Source organism: Wolffia australiana, chromosome 4, assembly GCF_029677425.1.
Source record: "Wolffia australiana isolate 7733 chromosome 4, ASM2967742v1".
Lineage (NCBI taxonomy): Eukaryota > Viridiplantae > Streptophyta > Magnoliopsida > Alismatales > Araceae > Wolffia > Wolffia australiana.
Window position 1 is genome coordinate 19,685,335 of NC_135838.1, and position 12,773 is coordinate 19,698,107.

Here is a 12,773-nt window from a genome sequence, read left to right on the forward strand (position 1 = left end):
AACAAAAGATAGACCAGCTCTTCCTTTCATCTTCGAAGTCTGACGCGTGGGAGATCATTTTAATTTGTTTTCATCCGAATCGTAAATTTTGTCATGTGATGAAGCTCCATGTTTCAAGTGACCACGTCGAACGCATGTCGCCACAAACACAAACAAAAACACAAACACAAACACTTGTTCTTAGCGACGTTGTGTATTTCCGAGGTCAACGACAACGGAGGGCCGTGATGGGTCATTTTCTCTACTGCTGCTTCAACTTCCCGTCTTTCTTGATCTCTTTTCTTTATCACTTAACGTACGACGCCGGCGCGGACCGATCCCCGAGGAACGTCAATAAGAGTTAGCTTCCAAAAATCCTTAAATGCTCTCCTTTGCTTGAGGGTCTCACAGTACCGTTCAGAGAGCAAGGGTCGACTTAATATCCGCCACTCGCGAGTTGCGACCCATCACCCGGGAAACGAAAAGATGATAACTTTACAAAACTTCGAGGGAGGCAAACAAATTGCTGAGATTTGAATCCCGGCCAGCCCACGCCAGACCTGAGTTCCAGGAACATTCAATCGAGTTCACGAGATGGCAGCTCTGTGTCTATAAGAAATCGCGATCGGCTCTTTCTCGATCTCGACAATCCTTTTAAATTTATTACCATCACTGCGGGCAGTTAACAACGCCCTCTCCTTCTCTCCACAGAGCCGCAGTAAGCAACAGTCTTCCCTTAACGCTGGCCCCGATAGTCTCTCCCTTAACGCTGGCCAGCGCTATCGATATTACTCTCCAGGAAGGCTCGATTCCACTGCACCGTGCATCGCAGAGATTCCCAGTGGACCCCTTAATCGCCATGAAATCCTGGTGAGAGCGGGAAGAAAAAAAAGGATAGCTGTTTTCTCAGTAGCAGTTAATAAATAATTCCCTTGTCTCTTCCTAAAGTGGCGCCACCTACGGTCCGGATAGAGCTTTCCTCTTACAGACAGCGGTCGTCGCACCCCCCCGAATCTGGACCAGCGGCTGGCCCTCATCGTAAAATGCTCGTTGACTGCCATCGCCAGACCTCACATGTACGATACGCTTTCCCTTCGGTCTTGCAGAAGATCGCGCTCTTTAGCCGGTCCTCCTCGCGACAACACTGCCTGGGAGGAGTAGGTCCTATCTGAGTTTTAATTTAAGTCCCGCCGCCCAAATCTGTTCTCTTTAAGGGACCATTGCCGGGTCTTACGGCGACGAACTCCGGTGAAGGTATTGCACCGCTATTGCAGCAATCTGCGTATTAACGCCGTGGGCGGTGGCTACGTTGAGACAAACACGACAGCTCAGCCCCCGCCAATCAAAACCGTGGAGGAAATGTGAATTCACTCATACGAATCAGAATGGAAGAGAGTTGCAGGGAATCGACGACTGGAGAGGATCGTCGTCAACAAGGATTTACGCCGCTCGTGGAGGCGGCGATTGTTTTCCGCCTCTTAGAGGGGGGAGAGAGCTCGGCGAGTTTGAGGGCCGCATCGGAGACTGTCTTGTCCGTGTCGCAGCTGCCACAGTTTGCAGCGTCGAGCACACCGGAGGGGCTTCGCGGGGCTGGTGGCTTAACCGGCGGCGCCGCTCCCCCGCAGACGGCGAACAGTTGGCGGCACTCTTCTACCGCCTCCTGCGATGACGATAAAAACGGAGAATATAAGAACCCAAATCAGATGAAACGGCTTCGATATCAAATACGACGATAGTTTACGTACCTTTAGGACGGCATTAAAGAAGGCCGACGATTCTTCGACGTGCTCGCCGGATGCGCAGAGAACGGCGGCCGCTGCCACCGCTGAAGATGGGAAGCTCACGAAACCGATGACTGTAGATGCAAAATATAATCGAGATTCACGATAAGCCGGAAAGGCGAAAACTTGCGTCTTTTTTCCTCGTTATCGGCGAAATCACGTACCGTGATGGCTGGCGCGGACGAGACTCGACGCGCGACGAAGCAGCGCGACCCAGGCCTCAGCCCCGGCGCAGCGAGATAGAACAAGGCCGCAGAAGTAGCCCAAGAAATCGAAGGGCGTGACGGACCGCATCCGCCACTGCAGTGCCGCCATGAGCAGGAGCTCCATCCGGCGCACTGTCCGCGGCTCGAACACGTACCCGGGGTCAAGAATCTGCAAGTCGACGAGCAGAGGGACGTGGGTCTCCTCTATCTTCGCGGCGATCGAGAGGCACGCGACGGAGAGCAGCTGCCACGGCCACCCGAGCCCTCTCTGCGCCGCCCGCCACTCTTCATATCTCCATCATCACAAATACCACGCAGAGAGAAAGACTCGATACCTACCGGCAGCGCCTGCGAGGAGAGGAACCGGTCGAGATAGTTGACGGCGAGGGCCGCCGTGGTGGGGAGAAACCGATAGAAGCTGTGAACCTGCAAAAAGACGATATCTTTATCAACTCTTCAAGCCGATAATCAAGAGAGAGAAGAAGTGGGCAGCGATTCATTGCCTTGAGGATCCAGTTGACGGCGTTCTGGCGCGCGGCGCAGTCGAGAGAGCCGTCGCGGAAGCGGGCGAGGTAGTCGGACCGGGGCATGTGAAGAAGCTCCGCGGCGAAGAGTTGGTCGATCGGACGAGGGGCCTCGCGGGCCGACGAAGAGGAGGTTATCAGGTCGAGAGGCGAGTCCGGCGAAGACGATAGCTCCCACTCGGAGCCGTCCCAAGAGGCGACGTCGTCGGCGTCCTCGCCGCAGAACAAGTTACCAGGAGCGAGCTCGAAGGCCTGCATTTTTCCGTCGATGGCCGAGCTTAGAGCTCGTATCGCTTCAGCATGAGAGAGCGGGGAGAAGAGGGCTCTCTCTCTCTCTACTTCTTCTCCTCTATCTATCTATCTGTCTCTTGCAGGGGAGGCCTCTGCGATGTTGCTTGCCGCGGTCTTGCAGAGCAGCGCCAGTTATCAGAAGAGGTGACGCTTCGCGTGGACTGAATAGCGGCGCGGCCTCGCTCTATAGGCACGTCCTCGCAGGATCTTCTCAGCCGTCAGATGACAAATGACTGCTTCGCCCTCTTCTCCTGTCCTGTCTCTCGAGCTTTCTTGCCCTCTGTAAGGGAAAAATGATGGGCGCTGCGCATGGCCTGCTCCAATGGCCGCCTTCCTATCTCTCTAAACCCCCCCCCCCCACCAAAGCTCTTTTTTTACCCCTCTGATTGTCCATTTCTCGACCCTCTCCTCTCTGAATACATGTATTATTTCCATGCCCAGTAATTTTTTATTTTCTTCAATACCGAAGTCTCTGGTCTAGTCAACGGAGGAGAGGGAAAGATCGCGTATCTATGAACGACCCTCTTATTCCCACCCTTTCCCAGGATAATCTCCTTGTAAAGTGCAGAAGTTTATGAATGATTTCATTGATAGAGATAAGGCCCACATAATCAGAGGCCCACGTGGAGTACATCAATTGCATTCAAACTATCTTGATATTGTGCATTTAACTTCCTTCTACCCACTTGCTCTTCTTTTCCCCCACCGCCCATACGGTGGATTGGACCCTTGCATTCGCACTTTAGACCCGCACACAGTTGCAACGTTTTGAAACTGGTCTTCTTCACACTTCCAGGCTGGTTGGATTTATTTTTTGGAATTCCTCTTTCTGCTCTCTACAGCACTGTTGTGGGGCTTTTATGTTCTTCCGGTTTCTAATAAAATTCTTGATATAAGTTCACAGTCCATCTGTCTAAATTGGAGATTATTGGTTGTCATACATACCCTGTTCACAATAGGGTTGGTATACTTTTAGCTCAAGAATCACACAACTCGGCCCCATAATATATTTGACTTGGTTATTCCTCACAGTTTGAACCTCAATCTGACGAAAGAAATTATAAGAAAAAGTTTAAGCACACCAACCTAGGATAGGTCATCTCCTCACATTACAGGGATTAGGGTTGCAAGTGACTACTAAATGAGGTGGAGGGATGAAGATATGAGAAGCTATAAATATCTAAAGAAAGAGATGATAAAAATTATAAGTGAAATCTAGGGTTCATGGCACAAGCCTACGAGGACGAGAATTTGAAGAATATATTTTTAGACTTTTAAGTTCTATTGGTCACCAACGACAAATACTAGCAAGTAGACTAAATGAGAACTTCAAGATTCAGTCCTCGTAAAAAATCCAAATATTTCCCCAGGGTAAGCCCTTTTTTCTCTCAATATGATCTTGAGCACATGCGATGTGACATCAAGCTTCCCATGGATCACTACAATAAAAAGTCAATCTGGAGTTATTTCTGCCTTTTTATCTTGATAAAGTAATAAGGAAACACAGTTTGATTTTCTATCACTAAAAATCTATTTTGAAAATTTTAGGGAATGAATGATAAAAGGAAAGATGGAGGAAGAAATCTTCAAGATTTCACCACAAAATTCATTTTTTATTCAAATCTAAAGCCTTATTATATGAGAGATTTAGCAACATTTAGTTGCTGTAAACCAATTAAGAGTTAGTTATCACCAATAAAACTTATAATTATTTTTCTTGCCGCAATCTGGGGCAATGGTGGACATTATTGAAGTAATCTACATCCAGTATTAATCATATTCTCCATATTTTTTTAATGCTGATCGTGTCAACCCAGCAGGCTTGAGCCATGACCTAGGTACATCAAAATAATCACCATCTCATTTAGTCCATGACATATGATTTTTATGCTAGAATATGATGCATCCCAATCTAGATTCCGTAAGTGTCAACATTCATTGCATAAATACTAAATCTTTTTTTGACATGACATAAATTTACCAGTTCATTTATTTGTGATCAGTACTTAACCACGTAAAAAATGAAAACGGTATACTTAATACATAATTTGGTAAAAATGTGAAAAGAAGGTTTTGTGGATACTAATTCTGCTAAATTACATCTTTACATATATACCAGAGATCTGGGTCATCTAAATCATTAAATCTTAAAAATAATATTCATAAAATTCAGAAACGAGATATTCATTCATTATAATGAATAACGTTATATATTAATTTGAAATTGGTGCAGTAAAAGCATTCATGTTGATTACTTAAGATTTATTTTTTATCTTTGTAAGGATACAAATAGTTATACGAACCATATTATTTACACGATGAAAGAGTAAAAAATATATAATATTTTATACAAGTGTGGGATGATCTATAATATTTTCTTCTGTACTCTCTTTTGCAACATTCTCAGTCTCACACTAGTATCATCAATATTGGAACACAAATAATTTTGCACCCAAAATAAGGGAAACATACTAAAACAGAGAAAATGAAAGAGATATAATTATCCATTATAATGAATAACCTTTAGAAGCTTGGAGATGTATCTTCTAGGCCTCATCAACCTAGACCTTTACCACTTGGATCAAAATTCTTAGACTTATAATTATCCATCCCCAAAGGACTCTTGAAATATTATCAATGTTTATTCTTCAACCTAATGTTTCTTAAAACTTTGAAATGAAAAACTTAACATGTGATAAACTGTTAGCAAGAGAAAAATGAAATATAAATCTATATTTTACTATTTGTATCATATCTTTAATTCCCTCTATCTTTATTTGCGTTAATGTTTCCCGATATCTATTTCAGTTCCTTTATCTCACTTTATCTCTTTCCCTAAACATCCATCTCAAATATCAATTTCGTGTCAGGATGTACATACAAATAATTGTTTTGTTACCACCTAATTCATTGAGTATTTTTAGCAGACTTCATGAGCAGTCCATATACTGTGTAGAAATAAAAAATGAGCACTATAAAAAATCTTAACAAAGTAAAATGATAAAAGTTATTTTAATTTCAAATTAGAAGTGCAGGCAGACATCAGGTGATGGCAGTCCCACTACTAAAGAGTAACTTACAGATTAGGTTCCACCTACTAAGTTTGGGGCCACATTTTGAGCTCAATTTAACTTGAGTATTTCTTATTATTCAATGTATATTACTGAAAAAAATTGCATTTGGCATATGAATAAAATAAAATAGTTATAATAAAATCTGAAATGTACTTTAAATATTATAGTTGTTACATCGCAAGTATGATTTTTTCTAACTGAAATAAGCTGAGGTACTTTATAATGATGTCTTCACCATGAAAATTGAATCAAGATGTTCGTCTACATTTTCAATCACCTGGAAAAAGTAGTGGAATAAGGATGTTTGCCTAGAATATTCCAGATACCTTTATAAGCCATCGTCAAAGTCAAACGATATTTGATTTTCTCTTTAAAACTTTTGAATTTATGCAACTGTGTGGCTCTTGGATAGTAGGATTCTGATTCATAAACCTTGTTGGAGAAAATGATGCAAGATGAGACTAACAAGTGAATAGATTTCGCAGAGTCAGTGCCAAAATTATATATTATGCTAATGATTATGTCAGTCAATTGAGTAGGGATGCAACTTAAATTTTGTAAAGTTTGTGGTCATTTGATTTTATCATCGACAACCTTACTAGGACTCATCAATTCATCATAAACTAATAATGTGTTCACTGTTGGGTTCTAGAGGCCTTGAGATGGATGAAGAAATCAAAACGACGGGCAGCGGAAGACTTGAACGGAATCGAATGACATCAATAAAATCATGCAACGAAGTACCTTTGCACAGATCGCATCTGCAATTTCTTGGATCTTAGAGTGAGCCAAGTCGAGCTACTCAAATGTGCAGCCTCTAGATGTATCCACACAATCCTCGGCATGTCGGATCTCCTCCTTTTCGTTGACGAGGCCTGTTATTTCTCCGTCGTCGTCGTTACGTCGTCCCTATCGCATCGGGGATGAAGAGGGGGTGTTGGGAGATGGGAGAAGAAGGGAAAAGGCCCCTGAAAAATTCTGGCATGGGTGAATTTTGTTCAGGGCCTTCCCTATTTATACTAAGTGGGTATTTTTAATAAAAGCCCCCAAAACTTAAGTATATCTTCCGACGTCTAAAAGACCATTTGCGTGTGACCCTCTAGGCCCATGAATCAGTCTAGTTAACAACTCCAATGGCCCAATAACCTTTATTGGCCTTCCAAATTAATTAATTATATCATCATATAGGGGGTGTTGGGAGATGAGGAAAGACAACAAGATAATCGAGGGATTCTAGAGTCAATGCCAAAACATTTATCAGGAGCTATTAAGTGAAAAATCATTACAGAATATTGTTTCTCCAAATTCAGAGGTTCATGCCATTGTTTTAATTTAGACTGAAGAAACATTAATTAATCTGACATTAATTAATCTAAATGATATATAATTAATTAATTTGGAAGGCCAACAAAGGTTATTGGGCCATTGGAGTCGTTAACTAGACTGATACATGGGCCTAAAGGGTCACACACAAATGTTCTTTTGGATGTCGGAAGATATACTTAATTTTTGGGGGCTTTTATTAAAAGTACGCACTTAGTATAAATAGGGGCCTTCCCCTTCTTCTCAAATCTCCCTACACCCCCTCTCCATGCTCGAAGCAATTGGAATGACATAACAATGATAGTGGAGGTAGAAAGGAGCTCGTCAAGGAGAAGGAGGAGATTTGACGTGCCAAGGATCGCGTGGATACATCTAGAGGCTACGCAATTGAACAACTCAGCTCGTCCCACTCTGGGATCCAAGGAATCACGGATGTGATTCGTGCAAAGGTTCTTCGTTTCATGTTTTGTTGATGCCGTTCAAATTTAACAAAAGTCTTCTGATGCAGATTGTTTTGACTTTTTCATTCAAACCTAGGCCTATATAACCCAACAAAGACACCCTTGATGGACCTTCAAAATGTCTCTCTCTTTTAATCTGCCTCTGTAGAAGGAAGTGAAATTAAATATGTTTTTTACAAAGACCTGAAGCTAAATTTATAGATCCAACTATATGGATGGATTGAGGACATAAAGGCAAAGCTACCCATAAAAATTCAGCACAATCGTAGTTCTGGATTGTCAAATATCAAGCATGGAAGTTGGACAATGTCTAGTAGTTAATTTAATCAAAAGATGTCTCTCTCCTCATCCTTGTCAGTGCCTTCAACATTCAATTAGGTTTTTGTGTCATCCTAGCAGTTAATGAGATGATTTGCTCAGATTCTTCCTTGTCATCATTGATCGACGGCTCTAGTAGCGTCACATGTCACCGTGCGAAAAAGGTAAAAAGAAAGAATGACAATATAATATTTAAATTGTCAAGGATGTGTGATGTGGTGCCGCAATAGAGAGCATCATGCCATCGTCCTCTATTAGATTGTCCAATGAGAGAGAACCACATAGGCGCCATGTGTACACATGTGAGCCACATGTCACATGACACATCATTAGACACCACTATATTTGACCAGTCAGAAGAGAAAGACTAGAAAACTAATATTTTTTAATTTTGACTTTGCCTTAGTCCACACATCACATTTATTGCAAAAAATACATCCTTTGTTTTATTGCACTACATTACCCTCTACTAGTAAACTTTAAAAGAACAATTATCATTTAGTGTCACTATGGCATTGCTAATCGCGATGCCATAACGGTTTAGGTAAATGATTGACTGACGCCAATCATGAACTGGGTTTAATGATTGATTGTTGCCAATCATCATCCCTAACCATAGTTGGTACCTGTTCGACGCATCTCACGGTGACACGTGGCATCGGAAAAATTAAGGGTTAAAAATATTCTAAAATTCATATTAAATTAAATAAAGCCCAAAATTTTATAAAGAAATATGTATTTCAACTTAGAAAAATCATATCTTTACAAATTTAATGTCAAATAATTCCATAAAAAATAACTCTGACTAAAAAATTATATTCTTTCAAGATTTGATGTCAGAAATATCCTTAAAAATACCTAAAAATGAATTTAATAAATTTAAGCTTCACAATATGTATATATAATAAATTTAATGCAAATAAACATGTAAATGTAGTCATATTAAGCTACTAAAGGTGGCAGTTATCAATTTGGCCGTCAACACAATCACACTTGCATTTAATTTTTAAATTCACTCTTATTAATTATTAATTGTGTGACGTTTATAATGAAGTCCTTGAATACATGCAATGATTACTTAATTATAATGATATTATAATAAAATCCTCACTAGTCTTTAAATATGTATTAAAGAGTCCTATTCCAATGATACTCAAAATGGTTGTTAAACTATTAAGAAAGAATATCATAATCTGATGCTACTAAGATTATTATGGATGATCATGAGCCCATTTGTGTAGAGACACTCGGAACAGATGGTGAGTGCTCTTTAGGGGTAGCTTTCATTGATATGATACATATGAATTTGTAAATTCTGTCATACCAAAACACCAGTCAGGTTGATTCACATCATGAACAACTACATTTTGACTAAGATATACGAGTACATAATCATGGAATTCAAAATAGTAATAGCTTGGATATAGCAAGAAGTACACAAATGTGATTCAGGAGTTTTGATTCAATGAATAAGATTATAACTAAGAAATTGGAGGACTTTCCCAAATGATCTACATAACATATCAGTACTAATTGAAATGATATATTAGGGTTTGAAGGTAAAAGATGTCCTAACTCATTATGGAGTATCACACAGATAATAAATTATACATTTGTGATAATTAATGATGGTAAAGGTTCCGTGATAGAGTTCATTTTCCACTTATCTTCTAGAGCATTAGATGTAGCTTAACAACCTGTGGGATGGAAACTTAGCCAATCGATTAGTTAAATTGATCCTCAATTTATTCATATATATGCCAATATAGTTAATTCATAACTTTCATCAATATGTTATTATATCTAATTAATTAAGTTGGGCCTAGAGAGTCACATAGACGAGATATATGGAATTTGGTAGACATGAAAAGTTACAAAATAACTATCAATATAAGGGTTTCCCGTTGGACAATCATTTAATGATAAATATGTATGACTATGTTTCTTAAAAAAAAATGATTATGTTTTATTTATTTATTATCCATATTATAGAGTACATCTATTAAATGACCTATTGAGTCTTAATTAATTGAACGCACTAGTTTATGAGACTAAGCCCACATGATTCTCTCAGATCAAGTGGATTGTTCATACTCTTTTGTTGGATTTTTATTGAATTTGAATATTTATGTAAATAAAATATTGAACTATGGATACAAATGGAAGATAAAGAGAAGCCCAAGCCAGTTCTTGGATCAGTATAGAAGTCCAAATATTTGAGAAAAAAGAGAAAATGCTGAACATGACCCCCTTCAGGGACCATGTGAAAGTGAGACATGATTTGTGGAAGTAAAAGTATTTTGTTTCAAGGCTGGATTTCCACACATAGCATCATCCTAATTCCCTAGAACTAGATTTCTAGTCCTGAAGAACAGTAATAATCCTCTATTTAAACTTCTCTTTCCCCCTGTTTGAATCACATTCTTGAATTCTGTCACAATACATTGTTGGCAGCATGTTGCATAAATTTTTCTTGGTTCCACTCATTCTTAAGGGTTTCTGATTTATAGGGCAGTGATATAAATCCATTTATATCAGGGAGAATAAGAAAGAACACCAGCTTGGGCCATAACTGGTGTGACAAAAGGTATGTGTGTTTTTTTTAACAATTACAGGAATATATCCTACACTCAGAACTTTCCAATGCATCAAACCAAGATAAAATAATCATAATGTCGCAAAGGTTACTACATTTATTATACTTCACTGGCCCATCGCAATTTTGTGGCTTGCCATGCGCTGCCATGCCCAATAGCTACCTGCTTTCAGTGTGGGTGTCCACCATTGCCAACCAGACCATGTGGCTGGACTTAAAAATATTTATTTACAATGCCCTAAAATTCCAATAGAATTTATAAAGTTGTTAAAATCTCTTATAATTTAGTAAAAAACTAAACTATAGAAGTAAATATTTTTTTAGAAAATACTTTTAAAATTTATTGCATAAATCAAACCCTCTCCTTTTCTCAAATTCTGGTTTATCAAGTCCCCTATCATCTCCTTTTCTCAAATTTCTCCTACTTTTAGGTAGCCTATATGGTAAGAAGATAAACTCTGTCCTCGAGGAGGGTTGAAGAAGTTTAAGAGGATATCCATTGACACAGTGATTGTAAATATACTTCTAGAGGGTGGACATGTGAACGGCTTCAAGTCACTCTTTGTGGGAACAAGTTCAAAGTAGTACCAATTCTACATAGTTGATGAAAATATAGTGGCCGACAAGCCAATCACACATTCCATATCTTGTTACATTTTCAGTAATAAAACATATTCATTATAGTGCATGTGTGATGCTTATAATGAAGTCAATGAATACATGATCGGACTTAGTGAATTATGATGAGACCGTAATACGGAGATCACTAGTTTGAGTAAAATATTTATCTTTACCCTATCTGGTTTATATTAAAACTTACGTTCAAAATGATTAAGTTTGGATTTGTCCCTAACTTTCCATGTGAGAGTGTCCTTTAAAAAAAAATTGTGGCTTCTCTGAAGGGAACTTTTGGAGGAAAGAAATTGAAAAAATTCCACTATGATTTCTCCCCTTATTCAATTTTAGTTATGGCATTTTTTTTATACATAGTTTTTCTGAAAATTTTGTCACTAGAAAGATGTGTCTCGTTTACCCTATAACATTAAAATGTTCAGTATGGTGATATTTATGAGTATAAAATGGGCTTTAAATTTATGAATTAAAATTCAGGTATGTTAACTAAATAAATATCAATTTTTTTTAAAAAATTATATGTATTTATTTAGTTGACATCTATGAAGTTTCTTCCCAACTCTCATTTTTTTCTCTTCTCTCTCTCCCAACACTTCCACCACATTTTCTCTGCCCTCATTGCTCGCACCTGCCTTTATGGAGCTTTCTTTCTTTTGTTCATCATTTTCTCTCCGTTTTCCTTCTTATCATATATCTCAGAGGTTTCCCTATCCTCTTTATTTTTTCATTACTCATTTTTATTTCTCATGACTGTCACATTTTTATGTATATTCTCTTGTGCTGCTGGCTTTTCTACATTCCCTTCAATTTCTCCAACTTGTCTAGCTCCCAAACTCTCTCTCCTTCCTCTGGTCTCGTCATTATTTTCTTCTTCCCCCTTATTTCTATCTCTTTTTGAGTATCTCTTCCCTCTGAATTTAACTTCTTTCATCTTTGATTATTATGTCCCCTACTGTCTTCTAAATACTCTCTCTCTTTTTTTACCATGTAGTTTCTATCGTCTTGTCTTTTACTTTATCTCCCCCAGATTTTTTCTGTCATCCTTTTTACCAAAACGATTTTTATCCTGCCACCACGTGGTTCTTACATGATCCATTCTCAAATGATCTCTCATATCTCCCCATTATCCTTTCCCTCTGATAACGCTTCTTTAGTTCTCCTTGATCACATTCTCTTCTTTAAGTTGTTTTATTTCCCTTTACATAGCTAGGGGCAAAAAATGAAACAATATATCCTCATTATGAGTATAAAAATTTATTTCTCTCTACTTGTGGCTGTGTGTCGCTAACTCATGATCATGCATGACAAAGCCGTTGAGATGGGAATTTTAATTTCTGACTTAGAATGAACACTGGTCATCAATGAATGAGTAGCAAAAATTCTCATTCGTGCTTGGTTCATCCACATTTGTTCATGAATGAATCACTGTTCAGTGAGTAAATCTTAAGGAATAGAAAATTATAGAAAATATGTCAAAGAATGTCTTGGTCCATAACCAAAGGAGACCATTCCAGGTATCGTGGTGTCTCTGTATTGACCCCTATTCATAACCCAAAAAATGTCACTACAAGTCTCTACCAATAACCT

At 39.0% G+C, this 12,773-nt stretch overlaps 1 protein-coding gene across 1 annotated transcript; it reads right to left on the bottom strand.

Moving 5' to 3' along the window:
• Positions 1 to 1,318: 1,318 nt before the first annotated feature.
• On the bottom strand, positions 1,319 to 3,113 carry LOC144702276 (cyclin-D2-1-like). The gene is made up of 5 exons (XM_078574255.1): positions 2,470 to 3,113; positions 2,306 to 2,392; positions 1,925 to 2,234; positions 1,725 to 1,834; positions 1,319 to 1,639 (listed from the first exon to the last, which is right to left on the bottom strand). Exons 1-5 carry the CDS (start codon positions 2,746 to 2,748, stop codon positions 1,409 to 1,411), a joined length of 1,017 nt encoding a protein of 338 aa, XP_078430381.1. The 5' UTR covers positions 2,749 to 3,113; the 3' UTR covers positions 1,319 to 1,408.
• Positions 3,114 to 12,773: the final 9,660 nt, after the last annotated feature.

Bases quoted from the DNA above. Each gene is read 5' to 3' on its own strand.
- LOC144702276 (XM_078574255.1), bottom strand. From the start codon at position 2,748: ATGCAGGCCTTCGAGCTCGCTCCTGGTAACTTGTTCTGCGGCGAGGAC. The intron at 2,235-2,305 runs GTAGGTATCGAG...CGGGCGGCGCAG, and splicing joins TCTCCTCGCAGGCGCTGCCG to AGAGGGCTCGGGTGGCCGTG. The intron at 1,640-1,724 runs GTACGTAAACTA...TCGTCATCGCAG, and splicing joins TCTTTAATGCCGTCCTAAAG to GAGGCGGTAGAAGAGTGCCG.